General features: G+C 38.6%; 1 protein-coding gene across 2 annotated transcripts in view; it reads left to right on the plus strand.

Annotated features, from left to right (window-relative positions):
• The window catches only part of dpysl3 (dihydropyrimidinase like 3), a 41,816-nt gene that overhangs the window by 5,350 nt on the left and 18,403 nt on the right, over positions 1-18,063 (plus strand). For both annotated transcript variants that reach the window (XM_037687873.1, XM_037687874.1), the window contains exons 2-8: positions 7,368-7,456; positions 8,355-8,539; positions 10,788-10,952; positions 11,648-11,709; positions 13,292-13,372; positions 16,084-16,152; positions 17,833-17,953. In XM_037687873.1, the coding sequence (XP_037543801.1) occupies positions 7,368-7,456; positions 8,355-8,539; positions 10,788-10,952; positions 11,648-11,709; positions 13,292-13,372; positions 16,084-16,152; positions 17,833-17,953 (772 nt within the window). The remainder of the gene's footprint in view (positions 1-7,367; positions 7,457-8,354; positions 8,540-10,787; positions 10,953-11,647; positions 11,710-13,291; positions 13,373-16,083; positions 16,153-17,832; positions 17,954-18,063) is intronic.

The raw sequence follows: 18,063 nt of genomic DNA on the forward strand, positions 1-18,063 counted from the left end.
TTTTTTTTTTTTTTTTTTTTTTTTTTTTTTTTTTTTTTTTTTTTTTCATGTCAACACTTGTGAGAAGTTGCAGAAAGTAGTGGAATGATTTAAAGACTAACTCCTAACTTTAAAGTACATAAAAAGAGAGAAAACTATATTTTTTTATCTTCTAACAAAGCTCAATCAGGTCATCTGGACAGTTTATTATTTTGTTGAGACGTTTCGTCCTTAAGCTGGATCTAATTTTCTAATACCAGACTTTTTTAATTACCGTACTTGCCGCCGTACATGTCGCACCACGGTATAAGTTTTATCAGTCCAAATATATCTAATAAAGTGGAAAAAAACATAAGTACGTTGCTTCGCTGTATAAGTCGCATATACTATGTATCACTGCTGACGCGTCACATTTTTTACACGTCACCGCTGACAACCTGGAAATGTGGGCCAGTGTTGTGCCAAAAAACAATTGGCTGCCAAATGGCGGCCGTGGGAGCATGCACGGGAGAACTTTAACAAGAAGTTCACAAGATTAGCACTTAAAATGATTATTTGTTTGCTCAAAATTATATCAAAGATGTGTCTCAGTTGAATTGTCCTTAATAAATGTGCTTTGACGGTCAAATCAGCTGTATTTCCAAAGCCAATTTGCAGAAGTGGGAGCGCACAGAGGGACGACTCGCTATGCATTTCTTCAAAATTTCACAAGATAACCACCTAAAAACAATTATTTGTTTGCTCGAAATTATAGTAAAGATGTATCTCAGTTGAACTTTTCCTTAATAAATTCACTTTGACGGTCAAATCAGCTGTATTTGACCTAGGCGGCGCAGCAAAATGCAGCTGATTTGCGTCAGGAGTTCCGGAGCGAGACTAAGGTGGCTTGGTATGGCAAGCCAAGTGTCTCATTAATAGCCAATTTTACCTATTAATGAGACACTTGGCTTGCCATATTACTCGAGGGTCCTCTAGCTTCTGAAAATGGTAGTGTTCAATATTTTCCATGTCAGAATGAATGAAATCGTCAGATCTCAGCCAAAAATTGGGTTATAAATATGGGAAAAAAACATAAATACGTCACTTCACTGTATAATTTGCAGACATGCCAATTTATGTAAAAATCTGCAACTTGTATGGTGAAAATTACAGTAGCTGTCTTTTTAAACCATCATTTCTTAATTACAACTTATTTTATATGATGATTTATACATTTTATGATCTTTAGAAAGAGATAGACAACCAAGCTGTAAAATCAGTACAAACAAATGTGCTTTTATAACAACTGCAACTCGTTTTATTGCAGTTTTAACTCTTTTTTTTACTATACTTTTTAAATAAAGGTCTGTTATTAGTTCTAATGTTAATTCACATTCTGCAAACAGCTGTGGCCATGTACTCCAACCTCAGACGCAAGAATTCTTGTATGAGCAGCAAAACTAAAAGGTATTAAATGTCAGAGTCGGGGCAGTAATAAAAATTTCAGACAGTGGTTTGACTGAAGCATGTGTTCACTATATGGACCGTACTGTCTCGTTAAAGTTGTAGCAATTGGTCCTTGGTTTTCCCATGGCCACATAGTGACACAGATAGTTTAACGCCAGTAAAGTCAATGTTTCAAATTCAGACAATTGCCATTTACAAAAGAAGAGAACATGTTAAAGAGTGGATGGGAGTATTTTCATGACACCGTTGGTTTTTGCACACACAAGTATTTTCCCCTTCTGAATAGAAAAGCAGTCCTCAAATCACACAAGAAATAGTTGAACGAATACAGAATAAATAATTTCATCGTAAACAACCATCTGGGACACTGACAACATATTTGTAACCATGACAACAAATGAAAACAGCATCACTTCACAGCTCATATTGACCATGATATTTATTGGGTGCAGCATATTTGGGGTTTATGGCTGACTGACATGAGCCTCAGCTATGTGGACAGAATGAGTCTGTGACAGACTGCATGAAAATCAGTAAATGTTGAGACCACATTAAGATTTATGAACTGTGATTTGGTAATGTCAGTGAAAGTGACATCAGAATGTGTCTTTACAAAGACTAAGCTTAGTTACACAGTTTGTTTCCATACCACTGGTGTAGACCTCTGAAAGCTGGAACATGATCGTGGATATGCTAAATATATGGTCAGTGTCCTTACAGTTTTGTTATTTAATCATTTTTGATTGATGATCTGAGCCCTTCGGTTAGGAATCTTAACCTCGTGTTACTATAACTAATTAAATGCAGGGCTGTTCAACCCTCCAGTGGTCTGTTGGTTACTGGAAAGTAATGGGTCATTAAGGGATTCTGGTCTTCTGAATATTGTCGTTAGCCAGCAAATAAAAATGAAAACGTGAACATGGGTGTGCATGAAAGTTATTGACTGTGCACTTCAGTAGGTCACCAGTACATGAGGGCAAACATCTGACTGCAGTGGATAAATCTGATAAAGTCTCTTTACTGACGCAGTTAATGAGAGCCAGTTGTTACTGCTGTATTCCTTTTCATTATTTATGAAATCATTTGGAACTAGCGAATAAAGCGATTAATCCTATTAACTGTTTAAATTCAAAATCGTATCATTATAAAACACAAAAAACACTCCTGACTAAAGCTCTTTTCTTGATTTTCCAAATTATTACATTTCAACTATTTCCTATAATTGTTTATTTAGATGATGATGTAATTTTTATTTTTTTTAATAGCGGTTTTCGTCTGCAAAGCTTTCAAGCATTTTTGAATGATTTACCTGGTCTTGAATGAACCCAGGAAACTGAACATTTGCATTTTGAACAAAGTTAAGTCAGGTCATCTGGACATTTTCTTTCTTTTTTTGGTGAGAATTTATTTATTTTTTGTTGTTGTTGAGACGTTTCGTCCATCATCCAAAGGACTTCATTAGTTTGAGGAGCCACAAAAACTCAGTCCTACAAGCAGCACACCAATCTAGTGAGCCAACTAATTTGCTGGTGGTAAGATGGTTTCTGGGGCCCGCCCTCTCCCCCGTTGACTCCTTTGAGGCAGCCATAGCCAAAATGGTTTAAAACATCCAGGTTCATGATCAATAATCCAGGTTAAAATCCCAAAAAGTTGTCAGGTCATCTAGACAGTTTCTTTTTTTTGTTGTTGTTGAGATGTTACGTCCTTCATCTGTGGGACTCAGTTTGTTGTGGCTCTTTGGCCTGATGAAGTCCTTTGGATGAAGGATGAAATGTCTCAACAACAAAAAGAAACTGTCCAGATGAACTGACTGAACTTTGTTGGATTTTTACCTGTATTATTGACCTTTGAATTATCCTTTTAAAAGCCAATAAACATTCCAAACATAAAAATATAGTTCTACCATCCCATCATTATCAGTTAATTGGGAGTAAAGTCACATTTTAAAAGTCAAAGCTGCACAGAAACAAGACCAAAAATGGAGATGCCTCTAGTTTAAAAATACTGCTGCTGGTTGCTATATACTGAGGAGAATGGCCTGAAAGTGCAGAGACGCTGCATAAATATTTTCTTAGTCAACCTGTTCTATTATCTTGACAGAATTCATGGGGAAATTATGATTTAGAAATATTCAATTTGTTTACAATTTGTTTATTTAAACAAAAATTCCATTACTGTCAACCCAGTGGTTAGAGCAGTCGTCCTCCAATGGGAGAGTTGGGGGTTCGATTCCATCAGCACTCACATGCTGAAGTGTCCCTGGGCAAGACACTGAACCCCTCATTGCCTCCGATGTGTGTCCCATTGGTGTATGAATGTGATAAAGCACTGATTAATCTTTGTAAAGATCTAGTAGCCTACTGTATGAATGGGTAAATCAGGGCACAGATGGTAGTGTAAAGCACTTTGAGTATCTTGAAAAGATAGAAAGGCAATATATAAATGCAGTCCATTCTATTCTATTTGCTCTTAATGATGCAATATTAGGACAAAATCATGAGCTAAAATAAACATGAACTGAAGATGAGATGACTCATTACAGTGCACACTGTATTCACTTCAAACATCAAAGAAATGTGGGACCTGTGAGTGTCCTATAAATACAATGAATTTCAGGGATAAAGATAACTCAGAGTAGAGATTTTGAACAGAGCTCTACTTTAATATGGATTTTCTGAGCAAATGAGTGACAGTTTTAGGGCAGCAAGCTCAGGAATGATCTATGGTGGAGCTGAGCTCCAAGCGCTGATGACAGTGATGTCATGTGCTGCTGCAGGGTGTGGTTGCTTTTAGGCTCTGGGCTCGGTTTCACACTGCTCCATCGCCACATACATCACCATTTGCCACAACACGCACAAAAAAACTACTCACACCAAGTTTGCATAGAATTAGTCCAGTGTATTCTTTGAGCTGCAAATGTTTTTTATTTCTTTAAATTACTTCTTGAAGTGCACAGAACTGACTGCAGTTTATTACAGTGATGTAACTCTGGGTCTTCAGCCAGGAGTGTAACTCACTTCATACATGGGAAATGATGGACGTCTCACTCTCATAGGTGAAGAACTGAATCCTTTTTATTTTAGAAAGTGCACACATTAGATGTGTAATAGTTTATAAAACCGTATCTAAAAATAATTTGAGATAAGGTTTGTTATAAGGATATAATCGTATCTTTCAGTGTATTTTTCTTTCTTGCATCTTTAAGACTGTAAATAGTAATTATTTTACATTTAATTTCAGTTTTGTTTTAAATGAGATTTGAACTATTGGACAAAAATAAGTGTCATAAACAGAGAAGTTGGAATTAGTTATTTTAAATCTAAGAATGTTTCTTTTCAACTTCAAAATTCATGCTCAATAATCCAGGTCAAACTTCCAACAAAGTTCAGTCAGGTCATCTGGACGGTTTCTATTTCTTTTTGTTGAGACATTTTGTGATTCATCCAAAGGACTTCATCAGTCCGAGGAGCCACAACAAGTTCACTCCCACGAGCAGCACACTCCCATAGTGGGCCGACCAGTTGGCTGGCGGTAAGATTTCTGAGGCCTCCTTTCCTCTGTCAGCTCCTCTGAGGCAGACATGACAAAATGGTTCAAAACACCAAGGGTGGGGGGGTCGTAGAGGGTGGCCCCCAAAAAACGTCTTATCACCAGCAAACTATTGTGTTTTTTCCCACCCCCCCACTATGGGAGTGTGGTGCTTATGGGACTCCAGTTTGCTTGTGGCTCCTCGGACTGAAGAAGTCCTTTGGATGAAGGATGAAATGTCTCAGTGGAAATAAACATTTGGTGTTTTGAGCCATTTTGGCACGTCTGCCTCAGAGGCGTTGACCGGGGAGAGGAAGGGCCCCAAAAACCATATTACCACCAGCCAACTGGTTGGTCCACTATGTGAGTGTGCTGCTTGTTGAACTGAGTTTGTGTCTCCTCGGACTGATGAAGTCCTTTGGATGAAGGATGAAATGTCTCAGTGGAAATAAAGATTTGGTGTTTTGAGCCATTTTTGGCATGTCTGCCTCAGAGGAGTTGACAGGGGAGAGGAAGGGCCCCAAAAAACCATCTTACCACCAGCCAACTGGTTGGTCCACTATGTGAGTGTGCTGCTTGTGGGACTGAGTTTGTGGCAACTCGGACTGATGAAGTCCTTTGGATGAATCACAAAATGTCTTAACAAAAAGAAATAGAAACCATCAACTCCTCTGAGCACCTATAGCCAAAGTGGTTCAAAACATCAAATTTCATGCTCAATAATCCAGGTAAAAAAGCCAACAAAGTTCAATCAGATCATCTGGACATTTTCTTTTTCTTTTTGTTGAGTTGTTTCGAACCACTTTGGCTATGGCTGCCTTAGCGGCGTTGACGGGGGAGAGGGTGGCCCCCAGAAACCATCTTATGACCAGAAAACTGGCTGGTCCACTATGTGAGTATGCTGCTTGTGGGACTGAGTTTGTTGTGGCTCCTCAGACTGATGAATTCCTTTGGATGAAGGATGAAATATCTAAAAAAAAAACATCCAGATGACTTGACTGAACTTTGTTGGGTTTCCTTTCAACTATTTTAATAATTCACCTCTTTGACTTAAAAAAACAAACAAACTAACAATCAAATAGATTTTAGTGGTGAGCTCCTCTTTATTCTTTGTAAACACCTAAAATGGCAAAACAGGAAGTTCTTCAGAAGGTTCACGTGCAAACCAACAATAAACTTGACCATGGAAACATCCATCTTCCAAGTCCTGCTAGTTCTTCCCAGATATTCATGTTGAATCAAGCTACCAAGAAACAACTTAATAAACAAATAAATTACTAAAATCTATATGTTATAACGAGCTTTTTTCTTGAATCCTGATGAGACATTGTTTCTGCATATCTCCGTTTCCTGTAGCTTTAGCTTCAGCTTAACATAATCGTTTTCCCAGAGAACTCCCAACCAGCTGTCCAGCTGCCCTTCTGCCAGTTAACATCCCATTTGTCCCTAAAGCACTCCACCCTGTTCCACAGCCGTGTTCGAGCCAACATACAACACATCAGCAAAGCCTGGCAGCCTCGACTCCCTCTTCGTTCACTCTGTCCACTGTCTGTAGCAACTCGTCACCATGACAACGACCTAGAAGAGTTGATCGGTGGAGCAGCAGCAGCAGCAAATTTTTGAAGGCTTGACATTGTTGTGGCGACGCCCGGATCAGAGGAAGTCATGTTGAATTAGATGAGATGTTGTCTTGCAGGTTCCCTGTTTGCATGTTTTTTTTTGTTCATGTTTTTTTCCCACATAAGATCCTCCATAATCCACACTGGTGATTGGATTTGCTGGATGAAAATATTTTACTGAAATCCACAGCTCGTTTGTTGCATTATGGAATTTAAATGGATATCGTTCAAATTTTAATCTGTGATCAGTTCAAAAAAGCAGCTTTAGCTATGCTCCCAGCAACAAATCCTCTGTCTCTCAAACATCTTCAATAAAAGTTCTGTAGCTCATGAGCTCACTCTGAATCTAACCATTTTAACAAAACATAGATTTTTGTTCATATAATAGGAGTCAAAAAGCTGCTTGTGTATAACAACATGCACATTTTCAGGTATTCATCTTAAAAGAAAAACTAATATAGTTGTCATAGTTATCAACAATCTTCCAATTAATATGGGTTTATTTGGCTTGGCAGGCAGCTGCACAGGGTGGTCTATAACAAAACTGTGATCTGTTGTGTGGGAAGTCTCTTCCCAGTAATGAATGAATTACTGGAATGAATGAAACATTGTTCATCTCCTCTGGTTGAAAAGAAAGGGACATAATTTAATAACAGAGAAGTGATGAAGCACTGTTTAACACTGAACATAGAACAGATGCACACTAGGGAGCTTGCCTCTACTTTATATTTGTTTGACAAATTACTATTATTTTTTTACATCACGAGTCATGTCTCTCATCGTTCTTTCCTACAGAGCGACAGGCTTCTGATCAAAGGAGGGAGGATTGTGAATGATGATCAGTCCTTCAATGCTGATATCTACATGGAGGATGGCCTTATTAAGTAAGTCCTCCACGGCCTCTTTTCCTTTATTTTCCCTACTTATCCTCAACTGTTTCTATTCTGTCTGAACTTCCAACCTTCTCTTTTACGTTTTAGTATTTCTACTTGTATAATGCAAATGGCAGCTCCAAAAATGAATATAGCTGTTTTTAATATGTGTAAAATAATTTCAAAATGACAGCGTAATCTGGTCAACATAGCTAAATTTCCTCAATTACTTAAAGTACAGCTCTTTTAAGTATACATTAGTCAAAACAACCTGAATGATTATGTAAAGGAGCTACACTCGTGACTTTTTTGTTGTTATCCGAACAGCCAGTTCAGCCCCCAGTGGTGTCTCCTCCCCACCAGAAGTGACTGAGGATGATTGGAGAATGGCTCCATTATTTTTTTTTTATTTTGTAGATGTTTTGTCCCTGCTGCCCTTTAGTGAGGGAGCTCAGAAGGAGGAACCCATGCAAAGTGTGGTGTTGCATAATAATCACCCTGTTGCCTGCAGCACCATCAAGCTGCTGGCAAACACAGACACTGACTTATGTCGGTCTGGATTGTCTCCTCAATAACGTTTGAACAACAGTAGTTCTCTTTTTCCCTCTTTTTTTTTTATAGTCAACAAATGTTTATGTGTTATCATGGCAACTGTACTGATTTCAACTTAGAGGAATACTGTTTCTCTTTTCAATGCATTACTTCGTCCGAAATATGTTTTTTTTCTTTCTTTTGACAAATTCAAGGCTCGACTAATACCAGTCTTTACTGCAACAACAACAGTTTAACTTTAATCTATCTATCTATCTATCTATCTATCTATCTATCTATCTATCTATCTTAATGGTTATCCAATATCTTATCTTGTCTGTAATCATGCAAATCCAACAACAGTGTATCCCATTTACAGGCAGATAGGTGACAACTTGATTGTTCCCGGTGGAGTTAAGACCGTCGAAGCCAACGGGAAGATGGTGATTCCTGGAGGCATTGACATCCACACTCACTTCCAGATGCCGTACCGTGGAACCACAACCGTGGATGACTTCGCTCAGGGATCAAAGGCTGCCCTCGTTGGTGGCACAACTATGATCGGTAGGAGCTCCAGGCAATGATATCCACACAAGAGACACTGACTCCAGGTGGATCAACACAGAGATTCATCCATCCATTATCTTTACCCGCTTCTTATCCAGCAGTCATGGACAGGTCTCCAGTCCATCACAGGGACACATAAAGACAAACAACCATTCACTCTCTCACTCATAACTAGGAACAGTTTAGAGTTACCAATCAGCCTAACATGCATGTTTTTGGTCTGTGGGAGGAAACCGGAGTACCTGGAGAAAACATACACATGCACAGACAGTATATGCAAACTCCACACTGAAATGTTCCTGAATGGCATTTGATTAGGCGACCTTCTCACTGAGAGGCAACAGCTCTACCAACTGCACCACCGTGCTGCCTCTCATAGAGATGGGCCAAAAAAAGGGGGTTTATTGTGAGTTTGAGGGAAGGCTGGATCCCCAACAGAGGACAAGAGAAAGGAAGGGAATAAACTCCATTTTGGGCTTTTATGGGAAATCCCCCCATATACCCACCCCCAACCAAAAAAATACCACACAAAAGACAGTGTAGGAGGCAAGGGGGGTCAACATGCTCCCATAGAATACATTTTTAGCATTGTGTACATACACACATATACAACATCATATTTTTAATTTATCTTTATTATCTAGGTCCATGTAGCTTAGAGATTATATAACAACAAAGCATTGATGATAAACAACAGTTTAATCAATAACTTCTTTCAGGATCTCTTTGCTGGCTGTTTTCCACTAACAGACATGCTACTGTAGTCAGCTCTATTCATGAGCTTCATTCACAGAGGGATTATGTTCCAGCCGGAGTTGTTTGAGAAGTGGGATTGATGTCTCATTCCATTTATTGTATACAATATATGTAAGTCTTAGAATAATGGCAATAACAAAGTGGTTGAGATGATCAATAGGTAACAGTGATGTTTTGTGGTGTACATGGCTATGAATACTTTTACTTTACTAACATTTGCTTGTGTTTATATCTATATTAGACTGTATCTAGCTGTATCCCATTACCATAAGCAGATCGGGGTGTCTTAAATGAGATAAAGAAGATAGTCAGGTGGTGAACTAGCAGAGCACCTTTGTAAATAATGGCTGAATAAAATAGAGAATCCTTGGTACAGTTGAATAGAGTAACAACCAATCGTCATGAGTATTTTCATTGAAAGCAGACGCAAAGGACTGTAGATATTTAGTTTAAAAGCATGCGCTTTTATAAAATTAAACAAATATTGATGTATATTGCTTGATTCAAAAGCACAGGATCTCACATACCGGTGGACAAATTTAATTGAAAATCCCAGAAAGCAAACACTGAGGATACGTCTCCACCTCACATTTGGCGTCAACCCAGTTCGAAATGGCTGCCACCAACAACAGATATTAAGGAAAACACAAAAGCAGCAACAACTCATCCACTTTTACAGATATTGACCTAAAATTTGCCGTGATAATAGCTAAACGTTATCAACATGATTTGAGCACTGCACATTTCACAGTGTTTTTAATTAAAACTTTGGCATTAACTGTTGGCATCAAACATCTTTCGGTTAGCAAATACCTGTATGTCTCGTGAATTAATGAACAGATTTTAAAGAAACTCTCAGAATGCAATCATCTGGGGTCCATCTATAACCAATACATTTTTAGAGTCAGCCTAAGATGGCCATCTTGGATTAGTCAACATTAGTCAACTCAAAGAGTTACAACTTATAGTCAGTTTTACAGATGAGCTAAGCTTTGGTGTGATAGTAGCTGAGAAAGATCCTCAAAATGCTTTAACCCTTTCCCTTCTCAGCAGAATGATTTTAGCTTAGATCAGTGTCATGCAAGGCAGAGAGTGATATGTATTCCTTCAAAGATTGCTCAACCTTTGTATTAATAATAATATCCCCAAATGCATCATACAAACATCACGCTCTAACTTTTTGAAGGACGTGTTTCACCCCGAAAAACTAAATGCAATGTGACGTCTAACAAAATGTATTCTGGTAGACACAGTCTGATCTTTTCAGCAACCCTGACAGCTGATTATGTAAGATAAACAATACACAGAGAAAGTAGCAAAGCCAGCAGACTGATGTGTCAAATGTGAAAAGTTGGACTGTTTCCACATAACTCTGTCACTTCTTTGTCTGTCTCTTTTTTTTTTATTTGACCTGCCATGACTCCTCTGTCACCAACGCAAACTCCACTCACCCCTCAATCCTCTCTCCTCTGCTGTGCGTCTCCAACAGTGGATCATGTGATCCCGGAGCCTGGCAGCAGCCTGATGGAGGCCTACGACCAGTGGAGGCAGTGGGCTGATGAGAAATCCTGCTGTGATTACTCGCTGCACGTGGACGTTACCCACTGGGATGAGAATGTAAAGCAGGAGGTGGACAATCTGATTAAGGAGAAAGGTAGGCTGTGGGGCCTTCAGTGTTGGCGTGGGGTTACACCCACTAGGGGCGTGGCTTAAAGGGCAAACCCTCCACGAAATAGAACATGCTTGTGATTTACCAAAGTGAACCTTGTAATAAAATTAAACTCAAGGACACAGATAAGTATGACCGACTACATCATTATTAGTTTGCAATATTTCAATGTATAATCTTTGATATATACAAAATTTAATTTCAGACTTCAGCTACTGTTAACTAATTAGCCTGATCTTGTGTTTCCCTATGCAAACATTGTTCTGGCTATTGTTTTGACAGAGGTTATTAAGATCTACCACCATGAACTGCACTTATCAATGGTACACCATCTAGCACTGTTGCTATATGTGGTTCAAGATAGTAGAGATGGAGTTTTTTTATTTTTTTTATTTTTGGTGAGACTGAATGCAAAAGTGTGGAGAAATTTAGTAACACTGTAGGTCAACAAAAGCATTTCAGGCACTTCACTTTGGTAGCCATGACAAAAGATGGATCAGTGCACACAAGCTGGCAGCAAACTGTTTTAACAATAATGGCCTACAAATAGAAGTTTAAAGATAATGTTAATGGGTGTGGGTTAATCATTATTGATCACATTATGATTAAAATATATAATCAGGCTTGATCATGTTTCATCTCTATAATGTGGTGTTTAATGGTGTGTTTTTCCTTTTCAGGCGTGAACTCCTTCCAGGTCTACATGGCCTATAAGGACTACTATCAGATGAGCAATAGTGAGGTATAAGAACTTCAAAACAGTTCACACTTTAGATCTTTTGATGTGGGGTTCTGTAGAAAGGGTTTGAACAAACAATATCTTACCTGTTGAAAGGTAAAACCAAAGTAGACTCATGCCACCATAACGTATCTTTGATCTTAAACCTTGATCTTGATCATTTTAAGGGTTCATGGAAATGCTCTTTTATAAACGTTTACCCCACAATCATATTGCATTACATCGTTATTTCTGTGGAAATCTCACTATATTCCTGCCAAAATGCCCCAGTTTGTGCCATAAGTCTTATAGATAGATGCTGCTGCTAATTTTGCTTGTAAATACCAAAAACAAATGTAAATAACTGTGTAATGTTAAAGATGATAGTGACAGTAATCTGTCTTGGCTCCATTCTGTCTAGTTATTAGCTGATCAGTCTGGTCAGAATTAAGCTCCGTTTCTTCAAACGGAGGTCGTTCAAAGAGCTATCACATCTGTGGGGCGGCTGTGGCTGAGTGGATAGAGCAGTCATCCTCCAATGCAAGAGTTGGGGGTTCTATTCCACCATCAGTCACATGCTGAAGTGCCCCTGGCCATGACACTGAACCCCTCATTGCCTCTGATAGGTGTATGAACGTGATAAAGCACTGATTATTCTTTGTATAGATCTAGTAGAGTGCTGTATGAATGGGTAAATGAGGACAAAGATTGTAGTGTAAAGCACTTTGAGTATCTTGATAAGATAGAACGGTGCTATATAAGTACATTCCATTTATCTTTTACCATTTTCAGTTGCTCATAGCCTTTCCACAGAACCCCACTTCAAAAGATCTTGACTGTCACTTCACGTTTCAACTATTTTTGGCAACATAAATTGCTATAAATATACATTAACATGAATGTAGGTCCTCAGTGGAGCTTTACTTTGACTGTACTACATTTCTAGTCATCTTCAGCAAGGGAAGTGCCTAAAAACAACAAAAAAAAATAATACTGCTTCTAATCGAAAAACTGACTTTTGGTGTTGTAATGTAACATTTCTGTTTTAAGCTTTTCATTACTCTTACATCAAAGAGAAGTGTCTCTTTCCTTCCCTATTAGTTACCATGCAGTCACATATGAGAATCTTTCTTTATGCTTCTTTGGAACGTTTGAAGCAAAATACCTGCAGCATTTTTGTTTATAAATTACATGTGGATGAGTGTTATACCTAACTTGACTTGAGAGTCATAAGGAAATTTGTCTTCAGACAATGTGAGACAAAACTTTTCAGGTTTCTCATGCAGCTGTGGTTAATTTGATTTTTCAAAGAGCGCATGAGAAAGCTAACATAGTCCAGTCTGAAAAACTGATGTCATGCTCCACTCTCAGGAACCGTGGCAACAACTGCAGCTCATCCCATGAGTTTCCTTTCTGGAGACCACACATGGTAATTGCAGTGTGTCATCGTAGACTTCTTGTAAATTGTGGGCTTCTTCTAAATTGTGGCTTATCAGTGACCCAGGATTTAAAAAGTTGTGTCTAATACTTGTCCAAACAGCCTGTCTGGACTTACAAAAATAAAATCCGTACTGCTGTTTTTTTCCCCCCACCTCTCATCATGCAGCTTTATGAGGTCTTTACCTTCCTGGCAGAACGGGGAGGCATTGCTCAGATCCATGCTGAAAACGGCGAGATCATTGCTAAGGTAACTATAAAAGTATTTATTTTATAGCTTGTCCCATGTCCAGTTATGCAATCTGCTTATGTTTTAAGTGATTAAACTGAAATATTGAACTTTAGTTCACACCAGTCGGTGTTTCCAGAACACTCAGGCTAAACATTGTGTCAGTGATGAGGGGGAGACTGTGTTTCCTGTTGGAAAGTGATGTGAGGGTGTATATATGAGATTGTTCTGCGTGTGGACAAATGAAAGAGAATCAGCCAGAACACTTGAAGGATTTAGGCAGCTGCTTTTAGTCAAAACTTCAGACGGTGCCTGGATCCCATCACTGTGTTGGGTCTTTATGAATCCAACTCCAGTCACAAGCTTTGACTTTAAAGGAATCTCACTTACTTCAGCTGTGAAACCACATGTTTGAACCTAAAGAATATGCCACATCCTGGCTTTATTTCCCTTGAGACAAACACTTGTTCTGACCTGTGTGATAAATGCCGTTTTGTGATTAAGTGACGACCATCAAAATTTAATTCAATTCAGTTTACACTGTATATGTAGCGCCAAGTCACATAAGAAGACATCTCAGGGCAATGAATAGAAATATTCATATATTCGGAGCAGACTGCTTTGAATTTAACTCCCATCGCATAACTCAACTTAAGCAAGCATGAAGGCGACAGTGGAAAGGAAAAACTCCCTCGTGAGGAAGAAACCTTTAGCAGAACCAGACTCAGGACAAGCGGTCATCTGCTTCGACCAGCTGGGTTTAAGAGGAACAGATACATAGTAGCAGGTCGAGAATCACATGTTGATAGACATAAAATGAAAACTATTCGATTTTGACAATTCATTTAAGGAAATGAGGTCAATTTGTCCTCCAGTAGTCTAAGCCTATGGCAGCATAATAAGCCAACCCTAACTATAGGGTTTATCAAAAAGGAAAGTCTTAAGCCCAGTCTTAAAATTGGACAATGTGTCAGCCTCATGGACAGAAACTGGAAGTTGGTTCCACAAGAGAGGAGCCTGATAACTGAAAGATCTTACTCCTGTTCTGCTTTGGGAAACTCTAGGAACCGCAAGTAAGCCTGCAGTCTGAGAGCGAAGTGCTCTGTTTGGAAAATATGGAACAATAAGATCTCAAATATAAGATGGAGCTAGGTTATTGAGGGCTTTGTAGGTTAGAAGTAAGATTTTGAATTCTATACGGAATTTGACAATGGGGAGAAGCTAAAACTGGAGAGATATAATCTCTCCTACTAACTCCAGTTGAGACTTTGGCAGCAGCATTTTAGATTAACTGAAGACTTTTTAACGAAGTATTGGGGCACCCAGATAATAAGCCTTTGCTATAGTCCAGTAATTTACCATAAAGCTTGTAGGCACGGTAAAATTAATAATTTGGAAATATTTGCAATTTGCTATTGAACGCGTGTATGTTGGAGCTGATTTTGAACAATGATATTCTGCTATGACATACACATATTCCAGCATGGTTTTAGCCTTTTATTCCCGTAAAGCCGTTCTGACTATGGGTCTCACGAAGTTTATAATCCCACCTCTCACTGGAGCAAAACTGGAAATGGGACAAGCAGCCTGAGGTTTCCTAAATTTTCCAAATCTACAGAGGCACTCAAGTGTGTTCCTTTACCTAGATCCGTTCTTTCCTTTCCCAACTTTGAAAAATGTTATCCAAATCAGAAATTACATTTTTTTCTACTTAAAAAACAATTATTCATCACTGTATTGTTTTGTCTGTAATCTTATTGACATAACAACAAGGTAAAACATAACAAGCATTTATGTGGATCATCAGAAAAAAAACAAAATTGTGATTCAGCATTTGTAAATATTAGAAAATAAATCTTCATAAAAAACATATATTCCAGATAAGGACTTGAATGTTAAATAAATAGAAATATTGACTATAAAAACATAAGTATGAATTAAAAATGTAAAATTAATTTCTTGTAAATTTCACAATTAAATCTTTTTTAATATTACTTTTATATATTTAATGGATTTGTTTTAGTGTTTAAGTTAAGTCATTTAAAATAACTTCTATTTAAGTTTTATTTGTGGCAGTTTTAGCCTTCCACAGTCTATAACTTCTAATTACTACAGAGAGATTGAAACTGTTTAATGCAGCTGTGCATCTTTTAGGCTTAGTTGTTAAATTTTATTACACGTACAGTACTAAACGGGGCTTTTGTGTGATTTAAACTGGGTTCACCGTCTATTCTATTGCCTCGTTTGCCAAAATAAGACGTGCTTTTATTATTGCACGGCTTTTCATATTGTCGGTGCGGCAGTACAGTCATGCAAACGTAATAAGAAAATCTTGATGGTTGAGGAAGACTGTGTTGCAGCATCTTGTTCAAAAGTAACCAAAGGCAATTATGCTGGAATGAAGTGTTTAGGTGCTGACTGTTGTATGGAACAAAGTCCATGTCTATAAATGTTCATCTCCATAAGTTACTGCAAAACAACAATTTGAAAAGACACCTCAAAGGCTTGATGGCTGCCATGTAGAAATGTGTGTGGCCTGACTTCGACAACTAAACCCCTGCTCGTGTATTTCACACAGATAGAAAGCAACAGAAACAGACTTTTATTCTGGAGCGTGACCACGACTTGACATCTGCTCGAACGTTCACGGCACCGAAAACCATGAAAAATATTCCTGCATGCAAAACTGGGGATCTGAGAGCTTCTTTTGTGTGTGCGTGTTTGGGCTACAGGAGCAGATCCGGATGCTGCAGATTGGTATCACTGGACCAGAAGGACATGTGCTGAGTAGACCTGAAGAGGTATGAATCTCACACGCTACATTTATTATTATATAGAAATTAATAGAGTAATAATAAAATTAATACAAAAGTTGGCAGGAAAATAGGCTTTAAATCCTAATTCATTGTTTGGATTAGATATTCTTATCCAGACTGCTTGTTGCACACAGCTGAGACGCACAGTCTTTTCCTTTGGTCTTCACACGCACATTTTGATCTCGTTAGACACATGTGGTTTCAGACACACTGGCGGTCTTGTGTGAATATCGCCCGTTTCCACCAGTTGTCGCCACTGCTGTTTCTTCAACAAACAGCAAAATGAAAACCATACTTTAAACTCAGCAACTTCTCTGCCTTTAGCTTGACGGGGACTTTCCATTCTGTGGAAGAACAAAATGACGCTGCCACGCCAGCACCATCAGGTCATACACTACAGGGGAGTCTCAGGAGCCGAGAGCTTGTTAAACTTAATGTAATTAAACGGAGGCAGAGCAGGTTTATTACTCTTATTTATTTATTTTTTTTAATTGATGTCTGATATTCTGTTTGGATTGGCTTCACCGGTTGTTTGACCCCGACTGAACTTGCTGATGTGAGCACATTTATCAGCTGAAGTGTTAACTCGAAACTTCACAGTACAGAACAACAAAATATATGTAACCCCTTTGTTGAATATTCAAGTTCATGCTCAATAATCCAGGTAAAAAAAATCCAACAAAGTTCAGTCAGGTCATCCGGATGGTTTTTTTTTTTTTAGACATTTTGTCCTTCATCCAAAGGACTTCATCAGTCCTAGGAGCCACAACAAATTCAGTCTCACAAGCAGCACACTCACATAGTGGACCAACCAGTTTGCTGGTGATAAGATGGTATCTGGGGCCCACCCTCTCCCCCGTCGACTCCTCTGAGGCAGCCGTAGGCAAAGTGGTTCAAAACATCAAAGTTCATGCTCATCCAGGTAAAAAAAAATCCAGCAAAGTTCAGTCAGGTCATCTGGATGGTTTCTTGAGATGTTTCATCCTTCATCATGAACTTTGATGTTTTGAACCACTTTGGCTATGGCTGCCTCATTGGAGTTGACGGGGGAGAGAATGGGCCCCAGAAACCATCTTATCACCAGCAAACTGGTTGGTCCAATATGGGAGTGTGCTGCTTGTGGGCCTGAGTTTGTTGTGGCGCCTCAGACTGATGAAGTCTTTTGGATGAAGGACGAAATGTCTCAACAAAAAAATAAACCGTCCAGATGACCTCAGCTTTTTTGAATGCTTTAACTAAAACCCACTTTTTGTTCCTTATGACTGAATTCTAAAAACAAGAAACTGTAGAAATAAACAAAATTTTATAATTTTATTTACAAAAAGACACGCTGAGCTCACATTGTGAACTAAATCTCTCCAATTTTCTGACCTTAACAATATTTTATTTAATCAAATCTGGAAGCATGTGATGCTCATTTGACCTCATTTAAGCTGATTTTAACATTTGTTTGTTGTCTTCGTTAAAGTGCATTTTAACCAAGTTACTTCACCAGCATCAAAACCACAATCTGAAAACATGTGCTTTGTTTTCATTGTGCTTCAAAAATAATGTCTCAAATCAGACAACTACAGAAAAGCAGGATTTCTTCAGGCTTAAGTTATTTCAACTATATTTGACAATGCGAGAAAACAGTTCCACAACAATGTGTTGGCCTTTCTGCAGCTGGAGGCCGAGGCAGTGTTTCGTGCCGTAACCATTGCCAGCCAAACCAACTGTCCTCTCTACGTGACCCGAGTCATGAGCAAGAGCGCTGCTGACATCATCTCACAGGCACGGAAAAAAGGTACCGAGAAGCGTTTTGAAGTTAGACGACATCTCTACTCGCTAGACTTTTATCTAAACGCTCTTTTTTAAACTGGCATGATCACCCTGTCTTGTGACACTTCTGGTATT

The sequence above is a fragment of the Nematolebias whitei genome, chromosome 14 (genome assembly GCF_014905685.2).
Source record: "Nematolebias whitei isolate Nwh7 chromosome 14, NemWhi1, whole genome shotgun sequence".
In the NCBI taxonomy this organism is placed as follows: domain Eukaryota; kingdom Metazoa; phylum Chordata; class Actinopteri; order Cyprinodontiformes; family Rivulidae; genus Nematolebias; species Nematolebias whitei.